A 25,658-nucleotide genomic window follows, 5' to 3' on the forward strand; every position below is an offset into this window, starting at 1 on the left:
GGCTGCCGAAAAAGTATCTCCTTCATTGTGCAAACCTTAGCCCTGTACAGAACTAAGGCGCTTACACAGAGCGTGAGAGATTTCTATAGAAACGTGCCGTTGTAAACATAAGTATTCTATATCTGCCAGCGCCTCGGGACGGCACGACCGATTCAAATTCGTGCGCCATATTATCGGGTTGTTATTATTATAAACTTTTATCGGGCGTCATCGGCCGAAATCGGGCAGAGTCGTGGTCACGAGACGTCAAATAATCGTTTGCTTATTTTCATGGGGGCAATGATCACTAAATTCAATTTGTGTCGGAGATAGAGCTGATACGTGCCTACGGAAAGAGGCCTACGTAGATGATTGTTTTACTAAGCTTCTTCCCAAATGGAATGGACAGCTCAGACGTCGATTGTATAATTTGAGTGCGACCTATTCGATATGTAGACGGTTTATTACACGGTCTAGAATTGTACAAAATAAATGGATATGTAACTACAGTGATGAAGAAAGCGAACAGATTGCAGGATCCATCGTTGCGGCCTTGATGCGTACGAATCTTGTTCGGCCAATGTTTATATATGTTATTTGTTTGTAACATATTATATAATGTGTTACGACAAGGAGAGCTGTTAGCAGGTGCACTGGATCGTTGGTTATATGTTCTCGTGTAGTATTTTGACCTGGCAAGTGTTTTTAAGTCGGATTTTGTCATTGCATTAAATGATCGTGGGGTGTATGCAAAAACATTCGAATATCAGCTAACAGACGTCGCGGTAACGTCGTCACTCTTTATATAGCACCAACATGATTGCTTTGTAATGATATTGTCACCGTCGCCGATTTGGCCATGCAGTTTCCGTTTTCTGTACTGCGGCTATGGAGATTTTTGTAGGACAAAAACAGTGTAAGCCGAACACTAAATCATTACCTAAAAAGAGCACATAATCTTAAACACCGACTCTATACTTTCTGCTCACTGCTAATACACGTTTTTTCCTTCTAGTTTTTAATTACATTTAGTTCCTGTTGGTACATAACGTGTTTGTTCGACGTCTAACGTTTCGAAAATACGACTCCCTTCTCCTGTAACGAGACTTTAGAGAAGTAGATAATTAAGAAGTTAACGTTAAACACCGGTTTAGTTTAACGGCGTTTTCATCCTCGCCACGTTGTGACAAGATAAGACATAATTACTCGGTTGAGCTCCTCAGAACAAGCTTGTCCTTCGTTTATTGGTTGCTAGTTAGAAAACGTTTGCGCTATGCAAGTTGCCCCCGCGCTCCCAATCCCATAGACGTAATTCGCGCCGTCGTCTCTGTTATGGCCTTTATAGAAGGCACATAGCATTTCCTGTTTGCTGCTGCTACTTTTCCTTCACGTTTTTAGGTTTTTCGAAATGAACGAGATTGAAAAGTACCGGTATTTGGTTAGAGAACGAGAGGGAAGGAAAAGGACGGAGTGAGGTATGAAGGAAGTGTAGATTTTTGGGCGAACTAGGCACGCACAAGGACAAACAAGCCTCAACGAAGGTACTGCACACGTTTTTTTCTGCTAGTGCTGCCGTTTCGGTGGAAAGAGGCTATAAAAAGATGAAAGAATCTGAATAGCGTTGGAGGTGGCTGGAGCAAGCTGTGGCAGGCGTTTGCCGGTGCCGCTGGTTCCAACTGCTAGCGAAGGCCCTGCACGGTTCAGGAGTAGCTGAAGGTCGTTGTTTGGCCTGGGTCCTCTTACCACGTCCGTCGTCAAAGCGGTTGCCATTTTCTGCGTTCGTGGCTGCGTTGCGTCCTCTGCGTTCGTCACTCCTAGCGTTTGGATTTGGAGGGCTTCGGCTAGTTGCCGGCGACGGTTTCGAAATTGCAAGCACTCGCGCGGAAAACCCCAGGGTGATTTCACCCCCCCCCCCCCCTGCCCTCAGTTTGAAGTAAGCAAGTGAGAGTGAACACAGGCGATAGAAAGTGGATGAGTAAGAAAAGGGGGGAAAGGTACTTCGGGAAGGAAAGGAAAAGAAAAACACTGCCTGCTTTCTGGCTGTCCGCCCGTTTGCCTAGCCCCCCGCTGAGTCGACAACGAGCCGCTGCGTAGGGCAGAAGTAACATCTAGCTCGTATTCCTAAGCCAGCATCGAGGGCAAATCTTTGATGCAAGGAGCCCTTTTGCGACATTTCATACACAGGGACCAATGTTAGGAAAAGGTGAAAAGAAAAGGGAAGCAAGAAAAAAACTCGCAAAGCGGGAGTGAATGGAAGCTGTGGCTCTCTCGCTGGGTATTGGGTAGATCTCTAGAAAGAGGCTTTATCCTGGACAGGCCTTAGCATTGGAGCTAGCGATGTTTTTGATCGCCGTAATAACGGTGATAATTTTGCTGCTAGTAGAGGGTGGATATGAATATATGGCGACTGGTTCCTCCGCCTTTTCCTGCACATCGGGTGTGTTAGCGTCCGGCTAACATTATTGATCTCATAGATATCCTTATCCATATCTATATATATATGTACATGTATGGTAGATATACCTCTACTGACCTTATTTATCTCTATATATGCGAACGTATAGGTTGAATTATTTATACGGCTGCAGCTATGAATTCTCTAGAAACAATAGAGGACGGGGCGTGAGGAACGGAAAGGAACCGTGAAGCAAAGGAAGGGAAATTTTAGGAGTAGAGAAGAGCCAGCAGGAGATAATATATGAAAAAAAATTGCCCCACGTTTCTGACAGTTGCCGTGGTGATTTGTTGTGATTACCATTGTTATTGATACTTGCATCAATAGCTCTTGTTCTTAGCGGGAAAAACGATTCAAACGAATGACACAATGATTTAGATCTTTTCGGCGCAAGCAGACCTGAGGCAGCTGGTTAGTAGTGCTGCAGAAGACTGTACAGAGAATTTTGAACAGATCACTTATTCTAAAGATAGCATAGTTTACTACTATAGCATATATACGATAGTTGATGGAACTAAAAGTCGATACGAACTGATACAAGGACTCCCCGTTGGTGAAAGTGTGTTTTAAACACTGAGTGCAAATGAGGTAAATTTTATTGCTAATTATAAACAATTTTATTATGAGCTGTAGACTTTAAAGTACACGGTTTCTGGCGTAACTCAAGGACGACTCACGACGTAAAATACAACGTTACGCTTCCTCAGCGACAACAAGAAGCCGAGCGTTTCATTCAAACGCTTTTCGTAAAATTAGACCAAGTGGCCAATATAAGTTTTAAGCATAAGAGGAAACAAATCTCCCAATATTGTGCGACGTGTACTGTTGGATTTGTGTATACCCATAAGTTCTACAGAAGTTGGCAGTAGTCAATATTCCTGGCTGATCAATGAGTTTCGCTATAGGCTGGCTACTGTAAATAGGAGCCCAATGGTTTAGTATTCCTTTAAAGCTGAGGTAAGCGGCGTTTTATTTATAAGCTGGTTAAGTATCGGAGCGTCTTTCTTTTTCTCAAGTTCAATCCATATAGTTTATTTCGAACGGGTTCTATACCAGCTCATTCCTACGTAAGCTTATTACAATTATGAAATGATTGGAGATAGACAAATGTCGGTGAACTTTTACCAAAATATATCGTTTTTGTAACCACGCTGCTAATGGCTCCCTGCATAAGAAAACAAACAAATACACTAAGTAGCTACTCAATATTTCCAGTACTACTGTGTCTGCCTGTCTTTAAATGCCCACATTTGTAAATGCTCTATAAATCGCCGTATGCATGTACCGAAATAAATATTTTTCCTCTAGTTCACTTTAGCAGTAGGTTTTCACTAAACGATGCGCTGCGGAAATCAAACTTCGCTCTCTGACCCTGTAAAAACAACAACTTCAGCATCGAAGCCGTCACGCCAATAGTTCCTTACCTAATCTGACACCTTCCGATTACGTGGTCAGGATTCATTAGCAAGATGTTTTTGTGGTATTGACACGTTTTACTACGAAATGCATGATGGAAATGTAGTCATGTAGGATCGTTATTACCGCTGCTGTACCACTCGAAGGCTCGAATTCGAAGAATCGTCTTCCTCGCTCACCTATACCCCATACCATCTCTGTGTCTGTACACTTTTAGCCAGTAAAGGATCTCAGGTCGAGCTGAGCTTCAGGTTTCAACAGCTAGTACCCTTTCCCGCATTCGTTCGAAATAGGGGTCGTTGTTATCTTTTGTAGGCTTACGGCAGGACGGCACGACGTAGCATGTTAGTCAAAGAACCGACATCGTCAACAACACGAAGAAAGCAAGTGTACCCTCCTATGCGTATTTTCTTACCTATTGAACAAGTTCGCTGTGAGCCTGAGGGCAGGTCCCAGCCGTGGTAGGCTTACTCAGATCCAGCACGAGCGGCAGTGATCCGAAGACAAATGTCAGCCGTGTCTAAGCGGTTTCACAGCCGTAGACAGTGGCACGCAGCGCCACCTAGTACGTAAACTATAAACTAAATCGTAGAAAGCCAACAAATAGGAGCTGGAGCAATAAGAGGCGGTAGAATAGAAAAAAAAAGCGTGCGAATGAAAAACGAAATAGATATAACTGGACATTGCATAGCTTAGCGTACAAAGACGCACGGGATTTTCTTGGGAGCTCCTTGCAGAATGCTGGGGCAATGAGACTCGATAGGGATCCTCTATGCCCAACACTTCTTGTTGCTAGCCTGTCTTCTGGTATAGTTATACAGAGGTATGTAAGCAGGCACGAAGGTTAGTAGGTCCGGATCTCGCCGCAATACCCCTTCTGTGGCTGATGTAAGCTGTGTTCTGCGTAAATATTTAGCAATAGGCCATTGAAAAGTCTCTTCTATTTGACCGGATACCTACGAATCCTGCTTGCTCGGGAGCACACGCTAGTATATACGGTGAACAACGTATATACTCGTCTGCGTGTGTGACCTTTCATCTGAGTACATTCTCGTGCTCGACCTTGCTATAAATGTTTGGCAATTTTGCTTTAATTTCAAGAGTTTCTACGAACTGTTATTAGGCTACTGCCGTAGTTATCGTAATAGATTTGGCGTTTCCATCGATTGGGTCAAATAGCATTGGGACCCGGAAAGTATTACGTCTGATAAATATTACGGAAGGTAGTACGAGTCTGATTCATGGAAGACCGATAGAAGACACTGCTAATTCTTGTTTTTGACTGCGAGCGGTGGCAATTTTTTTCGTGTAGATTCGATTTCAGTTAAGCAAAATTTTAACTTAGAAATTGAGCAGCAAAGCTACATGAGAAGAAATTAAACATGGCAGGGAACATTAATATTGCTTGGTGATATTCTAATATAATATATTTCCGCTTAGTGAGTGGACAAAAAATGGCTACTCCATAATTTGCAAAATGTTTCAAATTTAACGATAAAATTCATTGTTACCGAGTAGTGTGAGCACGTGCGCAAGCTTATTATGGAGGCGGAACAGGGGAACATTATAAACAAACACAGTCTAGGAAAGGTACATACATAAGTTGTGAATGCTTGCTTCTACTCAAACAAGACTTAATTCAGAAAGATACGAATAATTCGCTTTCCTCTTATATATAATTTTCGTTTATAACTCTCCTCTTCGTTTGGCATACGTTCGGTGGCTTTCATTTCGTTTTCGCGAGCTGAGAAATACAAAAAGGCTTCTAAATTTTCCTACAAGAAAGTCTGCCTATCACCCACAAGGCTTCGTTGTCTCGTATAGTAATACTGTGACCTCTCGCTGCAAGGTCATGCAGTCTAACTTTGGCAACTTTAGGAAGCCTCAACGGATTCATTAATGCTTGCCTGATGCCTAGAGACTGACACTGTTCCCACAAACAAACTAACCCACTGGCGAGATTGTGCAAAAAGCAGCGAAGTGACTCAGAAGAGACATCGCCCTCATATAGCTTAAAATATGATCACTGCTAGCAAGAAACAATACTCTCTATAATTAGCCGTCGGTGAGGTATAACCGGGATCTATCACCACTATTTGGGACTGCTTCGTCATCGGCGGCACCTCAGATGCAGAGAGGCTCCGATGGGTATAGCAGGGAAGCGGGAACCTCACAATGCAATGGTGGAAGGTGCCAAAGAAGGCCAGGAAGGCAACGATGTTTCGACAACGTCCGGGATCTGCTGGGTTTGGTGTTCGGACCGTTATGTCCGGAGTAGGCCCTGCGGAACATAAGACAAAGGAATGCATCGATTAACCTAAAAGATGACAGCTGTCCGTCTCTGATTTTCCTCTAATGAATCAGGCTAACAGCAGCTGGTTGCACGGCCATAGGTCATCTTGGCCGAAACTCGCCGAAAACGAACAGCGAACACCCTGTTCTGCTAGCCAGCCAGAAGCAAAATTTGTACAAGACACCGATCAATGAAAAATGGTTATCCAAGCAAGATATATAAATAAACCTTGCTGGCATAAAGCACCACACAGACTAATACTAAATCGTAGCGGAAGACCTAAGCTAACGTATCAGTGTGCATAATGTACTCTGCCAAGAGCGAAGAGCCAAAAATTAAGTCAGGTTTTGTAATGACACAAACCTTGTGAATTCGGTTCTTTTTATCGTATCATTATAACAAGGCTTCGTGGACTAAATTGATCTAGTTAAAAGAGACTATAACATAAATGAGACTGCCAGAAACTAAAGTGCTTTGGTGCTTTCTCAGAAGGCAAGCAGTTCTCCCCGAAGTTTCAATATAACATAAAGCACCCTCGAACTATTTCACGCTAACTATTACTATAACGGACCTTTGCAATTTCATTGTTGCAATAGTCTACAAGGTGCAAAAAACACCATAGTCACTTTAGCCAACAAGCATGAACCCTTGATGATAGCATAGTGCATACATATGGGCGAATTACTAACAGTTAAGTCCAGTACGTTTAAATTTTATCTTCCAGAATATACATTCAGTATATCTTCTACAAGCAGAATCGGACGTTTAACATAGTCGTACTTGAAAAAATCAGCCCGGAATAAACTTTAAGTTAAGTTTATCTTTCCGTACGTATGGATAGCCAAATAGAGTCGAATTGTTTCAATATTACGATTCGTAACTTATACGAAAATATCATTATAAATTCAGATGACTGTTGATACCGTTAGGTATCATTTTATACAATATATATATATATATATATTATAGGAGATGGACTTAGGTTTTCTGAAAACAGACAGATTATTATTAGAAATAAAGGTTCAACAATGAATCTGTGAACAGTCAACAACAATCGTGAACCAAATTCTGTCTGGCCTCTTCTAGTGGGCGTAATTGTAGACTTCCCCAGACCGCGCCTTCATGTTCCAATCTAATTAGCATTTCTTTTCCCGCCTCTTCTTACAGCAGTTTTAACATTGCTACTTTGAATTAGTCACTTGAAGGGCTGCCTTTTTTTATTATAAGTGTGTCCTCATAAAGATATTCGGTTTTATGTGGCGATGATTTTTGTTCTTTCAAGCAGTCGATTTCCTGCCGAAAACATGATTTCTACCATCTACAGACAGTTTCTGACGGTTCCTACGTTTGTAATGTAATGAACTGGCAATTCACAATACGCCGGCTTCACAAGCATTTTAGCGTTGAATTGAAGTTTTCCGCGAAAGGGATTTATTTGTCGCGTATTCCATGTGCTGTTAGTTCGCCCCTCCCCAACTGTAAACAGTATACACTCCTGCCATTTCCTCCACGAAGATTAATTATAAAGTGGTGTTTTCAGAGTGTTGCTTGTGACGTTGGCGTCGTTGAAAGCAGGGTACAAACGGAAAAACATGCCGTAGACTGCGCCGACTTCGTTGTACATGTGTATGTACACGCATGATTGATACTAATGCATTTTAGTTATGCAACTAATTTGGCCTTTATTTTTTTGGTCATACGTTAATAAGATGTATGTCTAAGGCTTCGTTGAACGCACGCATTTGGTTAAGGAACGCATACCCAGCTGCACACGTTAGCCTACAACGACTTCATTGTTTGCTGAAGGGTTGGGCTGGACAAAAAATTTCGTTAATTTTTATTTGGACCGACCCTTGCCCAAAACCCCTCAGGCAATTTCGTTGTGGACTCGCAAACTTTACTGACCTGAATGTCTGCCACCGCCAGTCCCAGGGACCATCAGTGCTATCCAAACGACGTTAACACGCCATCAAGGGACGGCGCCGTTGTGCATACGTATGACTAGCTTGAATCGGCCTGAATTTACAGACCGTGTATTACCTGTGTACCATCTAAGTTAACCGATCAACTCTCCTCGGATTATTATTTTGATAAGGATCCCTTGTTTTCAAATCCTATTAACCTTAGTACATTTCAGGCCTTCAAGTAGGTTTTGTGACCACAATCGAATCTTACCAAAACTTATCGCCGCTTCAAAGGCTGCTGTCGTGAAGTTACCTTATACGGCCATAATACACGTAACGCTGCAGTGCTTTCATAAGCATTGACAGGTTATCCATGTATTAGAGCCAAAAAAAATTCAGGACTTAATAATAATATTAATACAGCAACAAAGGGCGATTATGTAGGCCTATTAATAGACGTTACTGGGGCTGCAACGATATAAGATATACACAAATCTATATATATTATATAGATAGTCCAACACTGAAATTTGTTTAGTCGTCAAAGCACCGATACGCCCCCAATAACCATTCAGCCATTGGCAGTTGCATCGTTGACGAAGTATTTTTAGGCTCACAACGAGCGACATTTTCTATTGCAGCTTTAATTGTCACGTAATTGTGTGCGGGTCTATGTCAATTACGAGATAGCACAAGATTAAATGTAACTTACATGTCCAGATGTTTAACTATAGCTGGTTTAAAATTTACTGGGCCTATTATTTCAGGACAGCGTTATTACAGAATTTCGGTTTATCTCATGGTATGGATTTGGGAACGTCTTACAGACATTCACTGGAAACTAGTTCACAAACATTCATTAAGCTCGTATTGATTTTGCCAGTGCCACAGGCAGTACTTATACGTTTCTACGAAAACGGACGGGGACGACATCTTTCAATACGGTGTACTTCTTGTTGTGCTAGTTAATCTCCGTATATATAATCAGTTTAGGCACGAATTTCGCGAAAGAGCCAATTTTAAAATAACATGGTTGCTACGATACGTGCACACGGCTTAGTTCGAAACGGTCAATGTTAGACATCCCGACAATGCGTTTGAGATACACCATTTGAGACACAGTAGAATACAGAAACCAAACATTCAATGAAAAAAGCCCTCTTAAGCAGATTAGACACTTTTTTATTTATCGGTTAAGTACTAACCTTTAGCAGAAGGGAAGTGATATGCCAAAACAATTACTCAGTTGAGTTTCCGCGAAGGCCTTTTAGCGTGTCTCTATGGCAGCAAACATTATTATGCCATGCTGCTAAACGGGCAGTTAAACACGCATGCGAACACATTTGTTCAATGATATAGGATTTTGTTGAAAATCAGTTCCTTTATAAGATTATGGAGAAATTTTTAGCCCGTTAACATCCAAATGTTTTTTGCCGGAGCTTGGATATCTGGGACCCGCCGCATTTCGTGCGTTTGTCCTTCTCCTTGATACGCTCTTTTGGCCAGCGACTGAGTTCCTCTGCTAAAACAAGGCAGGCGCTGACGCACCCTGTCGAAGGAGGTATGGGCATACATGTTTAATTTTAGCAGCGCACCATTGAGAATTCAACCAACTGAAGCGACTCGGATTCAGCCTTGTGCCCTCGATGACTTTCTTCTTGGGATTCGTTAGATCATCGGTCAAGTAGCGTGTACATACGGTCTTGGATGCCACTCACACTTACGCGGATGGTGTCCACGCTTATTCACGCCGTCCTTCTCTAGTGGGACAGTTTTCCCATTACCTTTAGCTCATCCAGCCCATCTATACCAGTTGACGCCTAGTAGTCGTTACTGACAGCCGGCCTTTTTGTGACATACATCATGACGGTCTGTTTGGTTCAAAGACTCGTTATAACCGGTTGTGAACTTAGCTTAATGAGAGTAAAGTCGAGCTAAAATCAGTTTGGTGAACGCCAGATGGTGCAAGAAATGCGCTTTACCAGAAAATATCTCATTAGAGGCATTTATTAAGCTAAGCCGGGTAAACGTTCGTGCCGAGCGTTAGTATCCATATGTTACAGCAGTCTATTTCCCAAAATACCAACGGATTAGACCTTGCTACCATTCTAACAACTGACAGGAGATCAAGCAGCAAAAACGCTTTAAACAGATCACCGAGCTATGTCAGCCACTAACGTTTGCTGCTAGTGACGGCAAAAAGATATGAATGCAAGTGTACACAAATGTGCGTGCGCGGATCAACTTTTGCAGGAGAAAAGATGTATGTGAGCTTCCCAGGAGTTCTAACAGAAAAAAACCATCTAAGCAGCCAGATGAACGCTACTATTAAAGCGATTGTACTAGGAGCCTTGACCGTTACTAGCGATAAGATGACATATGATAATTTTGGTATAAACCTATGAAGGGTTATTTCGAAAAGACGAACAGTGGCGTGCATATTTTTCTACAAGAGGACGGATACGAAGGCGATGAGGGCCTGAGCTCGTATTGGCGTTCCTAGCATTCAATAAGCTATTGTGTGTGCGGATTAAAAAGTAGGCGAACGTCATTACTGCTCGGCCCTTTTCGGAGAGCTGTCACAAGGCCAAACTATTCGTTCACTTATTTCTCACAACATAGCTTTTTTCACACATTTTTGTCCATGAGTCAGCTGGTGATCTCGAAGTTACGTTATCGCTCGATGAAGTCGTGTTATTATCCAACTTGTTGGCGTCACAGTTCCGGAGCAGCGATCATATAGACACAGAAGTAACTATCCAAACTATCTACTGTACTATATATAAATACTGCTTATCGCTATCAAGCTGGCGTTAGATGGGCGCAGGAGATAACAAAAAAAAACTTGCGATTAATATATATGTGAGAGAACGTGCTAATAACAAGTATCTTTTGGATATGAAGAGAGTATCCTTTGCCATTTTGATTACATATGCTTTAGACATAATGAGAACTTCATCAACAAATGTGACGCCATAAGACAACGGGTAAATGTTAAAAATCTCTAGTAAATTTGGAGGCGGCCGCACGATATATTTATTATAACATACATACAAGCCTCTCATTTGAATGTTATTAATTTGCAATGACTAAGGGTACCAGAGATGTCTTGCACAAAAAAAAATTGGGAAATCCTACTCTTTGTAGACTTTCATCTAATTCAGCTGAGTCAATAAAATCGAGAGCTGCCACGGTGTAAACACATATGTTAGCTTCACACGCCTGTGATGAACCAAAAAAATAATCAAACTTCAGTCTCATACTCAAACAATTATCTACCTATTATTTTACAGTATTATTACTTAATTATATTATAATTATATATCATATATATATAGTGGTTACCTAACAATTAAAATGTAACGACAATAGGCTTTAATATTCAAGCGTCACCTCAATTAATATAAAAGCAAGTAATAAAACGCTAGAATAAAAGTAGAGGAAGGTTCTTCCCATGCAGAGAATGATCTCGCACAGACCGAGGGCCCCTTGAAAAAGCAGGGCCAATAAACCGCTAAACAGCCTTCATAATAGTCGCGTTCCGAATGCTATTAGAACTTTCGGAGCATCAACCCCTTAATTTACTGGATCGACGTAGCGTATATCATAAAACGAACTTTGCGTCGTAAGCTGACGTGCGACAGCTTGAGTTCTGCAACACAGCAGCGTCCAATATAAATATAACTACCAACGAAACGTCAGGAAGGCCACGTAAGCAAGTTTTCGTTTGTAGCCCTCGCGCTATGAAATCAAGAGCTGGTCGGATGAAATAGATCAGTCTCGGAATTTGCTATAGGCTTTCAAACCCATGGTTACAATAAGTGGCGTTAAGAAAGCATTAAAAGGGTTTCAGACAAATCCCTCTTAAATCTGCCTTCAATGGGTTATCTAGAGTTAAAATTCACTAATGAGTGAATACATTGTTTTTTTCCTTGATTTTATGTAGGAATGCAAAACGGTTGCTAAATCCATCTGCTTTCATCCTTAGCTCTGATCCAAAGAGACGCCTGTTGTACTAAATTCGAAAATCGTACATTGGCAGATCACTGATCGACGCAAAACGCTCTGATTTCGAAATTATACAAAAGTGTCTGTTGTCGTGATTCATTTCATGCAAAACTACTATTCATTCATTTATAAGTTCGAATAACATACAGTCACCCCCTAGTGAACGTACAATAAGCAGGTACATCATAGTCATTCTTAAAGACCAACAAATAGAGCATCATACCATAATGCAAGTGTTTCATAGCCTGTTAACATTTGACGTTTAAAATCTTGTAAAAGACACTAGCAAAAAAGCGGACAACTCTATTTATTACTTGGCGAAGGTGAGTTCGTTCTCAGTGGTTACCTCGTTCACTTTTGATCAAGTGAAGCCAAAAAAAAGTCGAACGTAATACCACCGTAACTGTAGAATTGTTGAAACCGTCGAGGCTGAGCCATTTTGATCCGAAGAAAAACTTCAGTGTGACTGAACGAACTGTGTATAACGGTTCAAGTCTCACCTGAAACCGCAGTCTCGACATATGAAAAATGGGTTTTTCGACATGGGTCTAGTAATGGTGTTTTGAGAGTTCAAGCTAAAGTAGGGCTGAATGAATATGCCAAAAAATTAGAAAAAAAAAAACGGATTACGTCAGGTAATAATTCCATGGATTGAAAATTTTCGGCTGTTTTTTTAGCCAATTGTTAATGGTAGCCCAGGAAACTTGGGTCGAAAACTTTCAAACGATTGCCTCTTTTGTTCTTGAAATGTGGTTGTCAGCAGCGGGTGTTAGATTTTCAAAATAACATCATTGCTGTCAAGTATTTTTTCAACATTATCTCCATGACTTTTAAGTTATTCGCAAACTATGTGTATTACGTGCCACTAGCTTAGATATGATTCACACTCTATATGCACATTAGTAGTATTCTCGCCAGCATTATTTAACGTTTAGAAAAATGTAGTTTTCTGTCCCCCCTCATTATTCCCCTATGTAACCCTCACGTATCTCGTTTCTACTGTTTTTGTCGAACGTAGTTGAAATACAACTGGTAACAATTAGCAATACACTCTATCTGTCAGCTATTTGCACACACCGAAATTGACGGCATCTATCGCTCTGAAATGTACCGGTCGACCATTTGCTAGTGTAAGGAATATGGCGTGTGCGGGTGTGTTACCTTTGGACCTGTGCAGTAACTTTGCTATTTTACTCATTTCATGGGTAAGTTTGTTCACGACCACAATATTAAACGCATTTTAGAACGGGTACCGCAGCTTCTGTAGCAGACGCCCCAGCGACACACGATAAAAGCGAGCTTATGCTGTCTAAGTTGCCGGACACGGCAAACTCGCCCTCCAGCATTAGTCTCCAGTCTTTTTTTCCGCCGATCAACCATCCAGTTACTCGCCTGTAAAACGGTATGATATAAGACGAATAAAGCTGAGCAGCTTGCAGGACACCGGATAAGACAGGAGGCAAGAAAAAGTTCAGAAGGGGGAATAGCAGTGGCACCATTTCTGGGAACTGGATAGAGTTGAGAATGGGTGGTGATGGACAGAGGGATAGACGGAAACCATAGCAGCCAAAGCTTTCGTTACTGCTGCGGGTGGTCGAGCGGTTAGGAGAAAAGTGCATTTCTGTCCTTCCCTCCTTTCTTTCTTACGATGCTTTTTCCTCTTCCACTTTTTTCTCTCTTTGGGCCTAATTTCTTACCAACGTATCTTTTTGCTGCACCTCCCTTTCCACCTCCGGCGCACCGCCATTCCACCATCAGTGCCAACAACGTCGTCTTCGGTGGCGTAACCATCGTTTCTCTATTACTTGCCCTTTTCTTTGTCGTCTCTTTCGTCTCCGTTCAATCTCCGGGCTGGCCGGGCGAACCAGACGCAGACCTATTTGACAGCTTTAGCACACCTCCAATACCCGTAAACACGGAGACACACAGGCGCGCTCTTATCTGCTGCCCCATCGTTCTTCTTTCTCCACTCAGTCTCCACTTTCTTACTTGTTCCCAGCGTTCCCGTCGCCTTGCAGTAACGCTGAACAGCGAATTGGTGACCGGCAAAAACGCTTACTGAAAGACAGAAACTTCAAAAAGTGGGAAGTAAGAAGGGGTGTAGCGCGCGAAATGAAAGGCCGCAGGCCGTTGAACACAGAGGGACGGGTGGGCAGGGAAAAATGCGGGAGCCCCAAGAGTACCCTAAAGCATCTCTGAAAGGCTAGGCGTCGGACGGAAAGGACTATGGCAGGAAAAAACGTCTTAGAGAAGTGTTTTGGAGTGTCCCATCGCCGCTATCATTGTTGCCGGTTTGCTTAGAAGAGTTGGACGCGGCGGGTCTGTTTTCTTCGTCGCTTACTCGTTAGCATTTTTGTTGGCGGAAGAGATGAAGTAAAAACAAGATGAAGGACTTCGTTTGTCCTGCAACTACGGCGGCACGAACGGCAGAAACAACAACAACAACAATAAGGGGGACGCAAAATAAGCGCAAATAACGAGGCGATGAAATGAAAAGAAAGGATTGTTGTCCTTTGAATAGAAAAAAATCCCGAAGAGCGGAAAAGTCAAAACGAAAATAAAGAGCAAGTTCAAGAGGACGGGTAAAGCTCTCACGCTTCGTATAACTCAGACTTCACTGCTGACTGAACGGGATCGGATGACGAGGTTGAATTTGCTGATAAGACCACACCACTGGGCAACTCCCGAAAGCAAATTTCGTTCTGAAGTTTAGGTTAACTCGTGACTAATGGCAGGTCAGACCTAAAATGATATGAAAGTACTCCTTACATATGGACTGACGAGGTTTCCATTTTTATAGTGATGGTAGTATAGTTACGAGAAGAATCTTAGTAAGTCGTGTGCGTAGTATTCTAGCTAACTAGTATTCGTATTTAAACGAATGTGAGGACAATTCAAGGCGTTCTGCCTGGATAGCACTATTTAAAAAGCTAGCAATAAATGCATTTATAAAGGTACGTGTTATATCGTACGGCCGCAATTTACTTCGGAACTAATAACAACGGTGATACTTCACAGACGATTAGTCAGTCCAGAATAGTTACTTTTAACTCTATTGCAAAAGAACCCGAGACGACCATTACGTAATTTGAAAAGGCATATATGCGAACTAGAAGATGCGATAGGAGCCAGATTACGCATATTGTACTCTTGATTGCCGCGTTTCAATTTAACTAAAGTCTCTGCTTAACGCTTAATGTTTTTTTTTGTTCACAGCTGTTGAGATGGGCCAATCGGGTTATCATGCACTCATAATGGAGAATACCCGATCTGTGACCGTGATGCCTCCACTGTCTGTAAGCTCGGGACAGGCATGTTCGTTTGAACTGGGTTGGGAACGATCCTCGGGTCGGGAGGATGACCCACCTTTTGCCGTCGACGATAAGGAACCTCAAGAGCCAAAAATTGTTCCCACTAGAGAGCCAAATTGCGAGTTGCAACGGTAAGCACATGTCAAGCTAAATCAAATTCATGTAGAGGTTATCAGTCCACTGCTTTACCTCTTCGCATATATAACTTAGTTAAAAGGTCATAATGAGTTAAATTGTGGTTAATCTCGAGATGTTACTGGGGTCAAAATACATCCAAATGCAGTTCTCTTTCCATATGAGAAATATCAGCACAACTTTTCGTTTTGTCAAAACTTTTCGTTTGGAGGAGACAATTAAGAAGATCTTTTTTCTTGCTGAGTTGTCGAGTACCCAGAAGTTTCACTGTCTCAATTTTTTAAAAGCAGAGAGTTGAGACCTCCCAAGTGATGGCGCCTTTGCAGCTCCTGCGCTTTACAGGTGATTTCCGCCACCCATTTAGTCGCTCACTCACCATAGTGACTGGTTGCCCAGAACGTAATCGGCATTCTGTCTGCGGCAAACCCACAGTAAGAAGTGCGCAGAATATATTACGATAGGCAAAACCGCGGAATCGAGAGAAAGAAACCAGGCGGTTTTCGTCTGCTAGAGTAGAACTGTGCAAGTAAACTAATTGCATTATCAGTTTGAAGGAGTAAGGATGTATTTTGAAATAAAGACAAAATAGATATACAACCATTAGTATATAGTAGGATACTAACGTAACGAGAAACCGCCGGTGTCCTCAAGACCTCACTGATACCGTTTGGCTGCTTTATAGAATTTAACTTTCACGTGCTGTTTGCTTGTAAATAAAAGAACGCGAACGCAGTGAAAAGAGAATGCCCTATATCGAACAGTATCAGACTTTTATTGACCTAGTTGGTTATAGAAAGTTTCATTTCATATTAAAGGCCATAAGCCAAAGCTCGGTTAGAATTTGAGCTAACGCTGAGTTTGAATCTGCGGCTTTCGACCTCAAAATCAGATACGTTATTTACGAAAGCAATCAGGACACAGCAAATGAATAGGTCACACCTAGGGGGCTTACCTCACAGTAGCAGATGCTACTGATGCAGATGTTATCCAGCCTTATCCAGTAAAGCTAGTTAATTATCTAGTAATCGGTTACTGACCGAAGCTAATTGAGATTGAATTATACCTGATACAGTGCACATAATCACCTGGAATGGTTTACTTCAGGTATTATCGGCTGCAACTTCTCGCTTACGATTGTGAACCCAGCAAACCCGTTGGAAAGTAAGTTTTCTTTGTGATTTTCTTTATGCATTATCTTCCCATATTTATATTAAGATCTATGAAGGAGAGAGAAAGAGGGAGAGTCGACAATTCCTAATTTGAAAATACTTGATTGTGTCAGCTTAGGTAGAAGTGAAGCTTTGAAGCCACATTCCCGTTTCGTCCCGTCACATCGCGAAGCCCGTTTCGACGGTGTAAAAGTAAAATCGGTCATTTAAAAATAGCTAGAGAAAAATGTGTGAGAAAATCATTTTTATTTATCGAAAAGATCATTTCGTGCAGGTTACGGACTGCTAAGTGCATACAGTGTGCAATTCGAACAAACAATAGAAGTTAACCAATACTCGCACGAAAACGTCGTGCAAGCATGCATTGGACAAATGCAGACGACAGCTATAACGTCCAAAACACCCAATGTGTTAGTGTTTTCGGGCTGTTTATGTTAGCCGAATTGTTAACGACATGTTCTGATGTCTCTAGTGCCACGGTACACATCACAGTCGAAGACGAAAACGAATTCGAGCCTGAGTTCACTGAAGGCGCTTATCAGGCAACGGCTCGCGAAAATCACATGCACACATCGCCACCAATCCTGCAGGTAGGTGCCCGTACTAACAAGGCCTTCGTAGCTTTCGATTTGCAGGCGCGAGCTAGCGAACTGATGGACAACAAGCTCCGACTTTATACCCGCACTAAAATTCGAGTAATAGACACTATCAAATTTTTATCTAGTTATAAAGAAAATATTACATTTACCATTAATACACGAACAATATATAGCGCCGATATTCATTTATGAGCGTTTGTGCGTACTACACATGTGTCCTTCGCATTCGGGGCTGCCATCAAACATTGATTTTGACGACTGATGCCCAACACAAATCGAGGTGCTTTATGGCAACTTTTGTAATTAGGTTAGATTTTGTCCTTACTAGAAAAACGACGTAACACTACAACATTACAGGCCGTGAGTGTCTGCACACTAGCCGGTATACGATATTGCTACTTCTGAGACAAATAGGTGCCTTGCTGTAACAATCTAGGTAAACTATCTTTTGTCCAGATATCTAGATATTTTAGTATATTCACAGGTCACGGCGCACGACAAGGATTGTACGCCGAAAAAATCGGACATTTGTAAGTATGAGATTGTCACATCGGACGTTGGTTCTGGAAACGACCGCGACGGACCGGAGGGTGAAAAACCAGCTGAGTTACCCTTTCAGATTGACCCCGAAGGAAATATCCGCAACACTCGGCCACTTTCGTACGAGGAAAGCCATAATTACATCTTTGAGGTGCGTGTCATTGCTATTTACAACAGCATTTTCTTTGCAGCCATGACATTAGTCGGTGATGGTTAGTCTCACAATTACTACATTAGATATAGTAAAATTGATCGAAACAACGTTGACTTAATTGTATTCATTTAATCAATCAATTAAAGGCATATTTTGTCACGTTATGTCTTTAATTAATTAAGTATTCAATTAATATACGGTGTGTTAGAGATAATACTACTCATTAACTGCGAGATGGATTACGCGATTTGCTCATAAGCAAAACAAATGTAACTCAGAAACAATGACTGTCGCTAATATTCTTCTGCTATTTAGGTGGTCGCGTATGATTGCTCGATGAAGCCATCAAAGCCTGTGTCGGTGTCAATCTCCGTCCAGAAAGAATGCCACATGCAATGGACCTCCATCGCTCAACAGGTATGTTTCTGTCTAGCGTCTGAGAAGTTTTTTTTGCCACTCATTAATAGGTGCGCAGCTGCTCAGATTCTCTAGCGTCCTCGTTCGGTTTCCGAAACAATGAAGAACAAACTAGAACGAACCTGAAAGGGGCAAATTGCTAACGGGAAGCTGTACACAAAACCGTAGTATTATAATTGATGCCCCGTTACCAGTGGTAGAAGAGAGAAGGAACCCATTTATAGGAAATTTCTCCTCGCTGCTCGGAGATGATGGTAAAACGTGCCGTCAATGTAGCCGGACCCCTATGCGTTATGTTCAATATATATATACATACACATATGTATATTCCATTCATTACCGAACTAAGCCACTCTACGCCAGTGATGGTGGGATGACTCAGCGTTATGGGACATGTGCAGTAGGAAAATGAAGAAATCATTGCCTTATATCTCAGTTATAATAAAAGTTTGGTAAACTGTTGCGTTAAATCAAAGCCAAAAGGATACTGGATGTTAAAATCCGTCGTGCCATTATAGCCAGTGCAGGCGAACGCGTAAAGTGCTATACGTGCTTCCAAGGGAGTGCTTACTGAATATCAAAGAACATGGTACTATTATCATAGATGTTATGTTCTGCTATTTTTGTTTACTGTAGAAAAATAGCAGAACTAATAAATAAACTAAAAAATAGAAAAATGGCGGCTGTGTGTGGCGGTTTTTCATACAATACTATTTCCAGATGTATCATACTTAATAATTGGATATTTTAGTTACAGGATGAGACGAAAATCTATTGACAATTTAAAAAAGACCTCACTGTACGTCTTTTATCTCATTGTAAATACATTGTGCTCTTTTGCTACTTAAACAGATGCGAGATAAGAACTTTTCAGACTGTCAAGAAACGTTCGTATCCACCCTATACATATATATCCCTTTGCGACAGCGAGTTGCAGGAGCGTCGTGACCGCAAGAAGAGAAACAGCGCTATACGATAATACCAGCTGCCGCATACAGTACAAACGAAGCAGCCAACGAACGAGGATAAACCTACCTTTTGCCAGTGTGCTGTATGGGCCGCTACTTTTTCTATTTTCTAATGTAGATGTAAAAACGACCGCATCGAAAAGTTGAGAAGAGTCCCTTTGCGATGGTGCAGAGGCAGCCGCGGGGTAAAGGCCCAAGGCAATGGAGGTCCGAGAGGCTGATGGCAGTCGAAGCATCGAGTGACAGCATTGGCTACGCTCCCGTTATATCTCTCATTGAGTCTATTCGTACAATCTTTTCTCGGACTGAGCATAACGTTGTGTGCCGTAGCATTAAACCACGTCGCACTGAACGCAGCGAGTCAACGTGAGCCATTATCAACTTATCGGTGCCCGTTTCGTAGCTGTTTGATCGTTAGTAGTTGGCCGCTGTTCGATCGGCCAGCAAAGCAGCGGTAAACCCACAAAGCGGCAAACTGGCGGGCTGAAGAATGCAGCTGGAATTTCGAACATCGGCAAAGCGTACAAGAAAACCACAGGCCTCCCGACGAACGCCACCAAGCACTCAGCTGCCCGTTGCATCATGCAGAACAAGCTCTTATCACGATGCATGGCCCCGTTCTGTTCTCGTCCGCCAAATATTCATCGTTCCTCCTCCTTTGATACTTTGCGAGTCAGCTTAGCAAACAGCAATATAGCATGGAAAAACGACAGCGTTCCCCTCAATCTCCCACACAGACACGCTTGGATCTGATACGGGTCTTGCTCCACTATATATAATAGTGTTCTAAATGTATGCCCCTTGCAATAACCGACCACCTATGTTCGTGTTTTGCTACACGAGTCTTCACAAGAGAGCACAGCTCACGAGGGCTACAAAAATCACATATTTTCATAGATTTTCGCCATTTTTGCAACAGACCTGTTGACAGGGATTTTAGTATGTGCGAATTCTAAGGGGCAGATTTTGCTCAAAGTTTGATTTGGACCGACAGACGCGGTCGATTTACCAAAATAATGGCCCATTAGTACATATTGATCCTTACCATTAAGCTAATGCTAATCGCACTGAAGTACTTTTATTTTAACAAATGTTCATTCACTTTTTTATGCTGAGCCCAATACATTCGTTTTTGCTTTATATGGCGTTTAATTCGATTTCATCTTCAGCTTGGACGCCATGGTCTATGTCCTTCATTCGCAGGACATTTTAGCGTTTATACTGTAGACGTTAATGATTTACTGTAGCGCTTATCTATTATATATATATGATATCGTCTGATTGGAGCTACTACACTGTCGATGCTCTTTTTTTGTTGTGAACCTTTCGCATTATGCACTACGATACACAAGGAAAGAAGCTGATCTACATAGGCATCGCGTAGTTACTATCCATCCGCCAGATTCAATCGTAAGGCTGGTCGAGAAAAACATCTTTTATCCTTAACGACCTTGTCTCCCGTTTGGCTAAAAGAGGTGACAGTCACACTGCGACAATGAATCGCCCTGATGAAGACTAGTGATGCAGACGACGAGGATAGCGGCAAGACCAGCAGCATGACCGTCCCGTTAACCGGTTGGGACAAAGAAAACGTTTCGATAGAGCACTTTTCTCCATATCACAATAAGATTATCTGTTTAGGAGATTTTGTTACGCTATCATACTAATAAATCAACCTGCAGGATGTATCGACCCATATTGACTGGATATCAGTTGCCCGCTGACATTTGACAGGGCTTGCTTGGTTTTGTTTAGATTGTACCTCTTTTTCATTTTGGTCTACAGATTTATCGAGTACTGAACTATTTTCGAAAATCAATAGCACACGTACACGAATAGATAAAAAACTTCATCCATAATTCGACATGTATACATCAGTCAGTCGGTAGTTGCAGTAAATAAATCATATCTAATTATTTGACGCGAGTCATCGATGTACTGCAATATAATCAAAGCGATAGCTTAGATCATGTGGATGAAGTACATAAGACCGAGGTGTGATGTTCGCCCATAAATTTAAATGCTTTTTATCCCTTCAATATTTTCACTGTCCGTTTTTTTTTTATATCCAATTTAAAAAATAAATCAACTGTTCTAATAAATCAACTATCTCGAGGTTAAATTTGTGGGCATTTTATTCCGAATTTTTCGCTAGCCACAAATGCAGCCTAGACAATACTTTTGTGCCGTGTATAACAAGAATCCCATACGGAGAGGATAATGGTTTGTCATGTCACTAAGAAATTATGCCTTGGACATGGAAGACGCTTAATCGTAGTCTATGACAACTTCGAATGACAAAGAACTCACTAATTAGCCGACAAGACGGGCTGATTATTGTCAACCATTTCGGACATATGAGCATGTGTCAAAAATTAGCGTTCAGAAACTGGTCAAAGGGCATAAGAAGACACCGATTTTCATTTTCTCGGTCACAATGATAGATTCTACATGAATTCGCTGTAAATGACGAGAGGTGCTGTTTCTACACCCAATCGAAGCAGACAGAAGATGGCTAGCTGCGGAAGAGATGTTTACACCCACAGTTAACTCAGATCTTCGTCCGCTTAAAGCGCATGGTTTACTTGCAGGTGTGTCTTGTATATCGGGAAAGGCTTGAAAAAATAGGGTCCACTTGCATCAAGTAAATGAGGCAATGCAGCAGAAAATACTTGATGAACAGGACAAGTTTACCGTTTGTAACACCAACGCCAAGTTACAGATGGGAAAGGTTTTCCCGGCTACCTTGTGGGAGTCTAAGTAAAAAGCTGTTTTGCACCCATCGTATTCTCCAGACTCTTTGTTACCATGAGAAGCAACCTCCTATGCTTGGCAAGTAAAATTCGTAACTGTATATTTTACGATGTAGAAGAAGGTCTTCAAAACTGCCTGAATGAATTATTTAACATCAGACCGGATCGTTTAAGACTAAAGAGGGAGGCAGGCAGCCAACATTGATAGCAAATACACGATGCATCCATTAATTTGTTGCCTAATTTCAAGTAAAACACCGCATAGTTGTAAACACAGATATTTTTCTTGGAACAACCTTATAATAATAATAATAAATAGCCGTCTTATCGGAATATTGATCCAGGAAAATTCCCATTTCGCACACTTATGTACACACCTTTAGCCCGCACGAAAACAAGCCCAGATGTTGTCTAATCGCGCAGTTATTACAAATAAAAACGGCAATACACCAGCGTACATGAAAATGATGTACCGCTAGAAATACGTTCGTATATTGCGATGGTGTACATTGGCAGCAAACAAGTTCAAGTGTGCCCTTTTGCTTGACAGCAAATAGCAGAAAGCATGAACCTCGCATTGATAACCAGGCAAAGCTAAGAGAAGGTAACCAATTGCAATGTACGAGAGACGGAAACGGGAAATGCATTAACTATTGCTGGGAAAAGATAGCGATGTCGCCACCAGCGCAGTTGCTACGGCAGCTGTTTGCGCTAGCTGTGGACGATATCCTAGGGTTTTTGGCCCGAAGCCTGATTTCCGACGTCGTGTGACGTTGCCTACAGAACCAGCAATAATTACGGCCGGACGACAACAGGCTGAGACAGGAGCAAGCAGGTAGAGAGCATCGTCACGTAAATGGTGAAAACGAACAGCAAAACAGGACTGGAGTTGAACAGGGAAAAATAAAGGGCGTCAAGCACTGTAAACTACGATCTGTTGAAGTGATCATCGCCCGTATACAAGAACAACAGTTATCTTGTTGTCAAGTTGTTACCAACCTTTTAGCACGTGCCGGGAGCTTATAGTTCATTGGGTCCCTCTGGTTATTGACCTGGTTGTCGGTCTTCAATAACAGCACAATGCTATTGAATACTGTCCTAAAAGCGTACGCTCATGCGGCCAGAACTGTTATTTTATTTTCTAGTTTATTGCGAGGGCTACCGTATAAGTTTTACTATTTTTGCTGTACATTGTAGATGGGCTCGCATAATAGGCTTCGTCATATTTGATCTTAGGATATGTTTAATTTTGTAGGAATTGTAGGATTCTGTTTGTATTGTGTCTCAGTTAGATACAGTACTTTAATTTATATTTTCAGTGCTTATGCTCCGTCTACATTGCAGAACAATCATCCCCTTAGCAGGAATTGAGTCGAACGTATTCCCAGTCGCGACACGCAGTCACACACTTGACAATCACGCATGGGTAAAGCCGTAATATAACACGCTAGAACGAATTTGATATGCCTGACTTCATTTTCAAGAGATCTCGTTCTCCCGCGTCTCCTACTGCGTCCCCGTTTCCCCGTTGATTGTGGACTCATGATACAATAGATGACGGAAGCACATTCTCAACACCGCCAGATTCCACCCGATGTTTTATTATTATTGCACCCATTGCTATGCCGCCGCGTTCGTCACACACGTTACTACTTAAGCGACTGGCGCGTAAGCATACGCGGATAAATTATGACAACAGCAGAAGTAGAACGTATATATATATATATAACAATACCCCAGTTTGCATACTTCCAACTGTAGGCAGCGAGACTTCTATCTAGCCGTTATGCAGCCCCTTGTGATTTCGCCACATTCATGTGCCTCTTAACTATATATATATATATATATATATATATATATATACTGACTCTATGTCTATCTGTCAACCTTCCTAACAGCAACTGGCAAATCTGGTTTTGAGCGAACATAGCCCGTCCTCTTCTAATCGGTATGATTGTTGCGCCTTACGTTTTACCCAGACGAGTGCGTGAACGAATAAGGAACCCTTACCTACCGCCGTGACCAGTCTTAGCACCCCAACGTCGCAGTATCCCTACGACCCCTTGCCCAACGTTGCGATTCCACATTACAATATCGCTACAAAGCTATGTAGAGACACTGAAAGAGACATTCAGACATCCGCAGTCACACATTCACCCTCAACTATGGACACTACAGGTGACGGAAGCATGGAACCCAACTGTGCAACGCACTTCTTATGCTGTCTACCGACTATTCTTTGCTGGCCCCGATTTTTTTGTGCTTCACACCCCATCCGCATATTATCAGCCTCACCAGAGCAACTAGCAGATAGCGGCCGAGCCGGCTGTGAATGCCTAGAACGAGAACAGCGAATTATCAGCGGTGACCTTCAGTCGAAGTCTTGCGGCAGTTTCGACAAACCAGCACTCACTTCCTGGTCCGTTGGCTCATTCGCCGCTGGCGCTTACCCACTGACCTGCTGCTTCTTCGTTCTTCTTCTTCTTCCAATATTTCTGCGCGACTATCGTTTCTTCTGTATATCTAGAAGTAACGGGATAAACGTCAAGGCGAAAGGTGGTCGAGCAAACGGTAATACGCTTTCGTTCCGCTCTTTGGTTAGGTTTTACCGACACAATGAGTGCTTACCTCGTTGGTTTGGATGCCTAGCTGGGTGGGTGGGTGACCGGCAGTTGCTTCCGTAATCACAACAGCTGGGACGCAATCACTGAACTCAGTCGAACGGAAGTTCTACGCAGGAGCTTGCTAATTTTAGAAAGGGCGTTAGATGAGCAAATGAGTACTGGGCGGCCGCCACGGAAACGATGGGGCTATAATGCATGCTTGTCTCCTCGTCTTCGCCTATTGCCACTATTATAGATTTTGGATGAATAGAAAATACATTCGTTCCGGCATGAATGGGAGAGAAGTTAGTAAGGCGAGTTCGTAGCGGCACTGACGGGTGGGAGCTTAATTACGAGCAGTGAACAAACGAACGAGCGAACGAGAGTAAGGTTGAAAATAAAACAGAGAGAACCGGACAGATTTATAGAAAAAGGGCAGAGTAAAAGAGATCAGAATGTAAGAATATACACTGGATCTCGAGCTTCTGTCGGTGAGCAGCTAGGACTAGGGTCGAATAGACGCAAAAAAATAAGGGAAAAATTAAAAAAAGGCGCGAATGGGAAAAACAAAGACAACTGCGACTATGTCGTAGCGTTTTTCGAACTAATGCAGACGTTCAATCTCATAAGAAGTGGCTCCAAACGTTGATTTTGTTCTCCATCTAGCCTTTTGACGGTGCAGCAGGTCAATGGCTGTGGTGAATTATTTAGTCGGCTTAGGCTGGAACGAAAACGATCTTGAGGATGGAAATGTAATAAATTCATACTGATGTGCATGTGCGCAACATAAACAAGTTGACGATGAACATATTCCCTAGGGTGCACATAAAACTGTGTATCATCTGGGAACCTGAACTTGAGCCAGTGGTGAGTGACATGATGCATTCTCAAAATCTAAAAAGCATTAGCATTACGGAATCCGTTACACATGCACGAGCTGTTTGTTGCGGCTCG

At 42.1% G+C, this 25,658-nt stretch overlaps 1 protein-coding gene and 1 long non-coding RNA gene across 4 annotated transcripts in view; one reads left to right on the plus strand and one right to left on the minus strand.

Moving 5' to 3' along the window:
• The window catches only part of Cals (calsyntenin 1), a 50,144-nt gene that overhangs the window by 15,398 nt on the left and 9,088 nt on the right, over window positions 1-25,658 (plus strand). For 2 of the 3 annotated variants that reach the window (XM_022855802.2, XM_022855803.2), the window contains 5 exons: window positions 15,272-15,497; window positions 16,606-16,662; window positions 17,143-17,260; window positions 17,754-17,960; window positions 18,279-18,380. In XM_022855802.2, coding sequence (XP_022711537.1) covers window positions 15,272-15,497; window positions 16,606-16,662; window positions 17,143-17,260; window positions 17,754-17,960; window positions 18,279-18,380 — 710 coding nt within the window. Of the gene's footprint in view, window positions 1-15,271; window positions 15,498-16,605; window positions 16,663-17,142; window positions 17,261-17,307; window positions 17,366-17,753; window positions 17,961-18,278; window positions 18,381-25,658 lie in introns of those variants that run through there. The other variant, XM_022855804.1, reaches the window with a different exon arrangement.
• On the minus strand, window positions 12,346-13,432 carry LOC147753786 (uncharacterized). The gene is made up of 2 exons (XR_015316094.1): window positions 13,217-13,432; window positions 12,346-12,555 (listed from the first exon to the last, which is right to left on the minus strand). It is a non-coding gene; the product is annotated as an uncharacterized LOC147753786 (long non-coding RNA).

This window comes from Varroa jacobsoni, unplaced genomic scaffold, assembly GCF_002532875.2.
Source record: "Varroa jacobsoni isolate VJ856 unplaced genomic scaffold, vjacob_1.0 scaffold_230, whole genome shotgun sequence".
Taxonomy (NCBI): domain Eukaryota; kingdom Metazoa; phylum Arthropoda; class Arachnida; order Mesostigmata; family Varroidae; genus Varroa; species Varroa jacobsoni.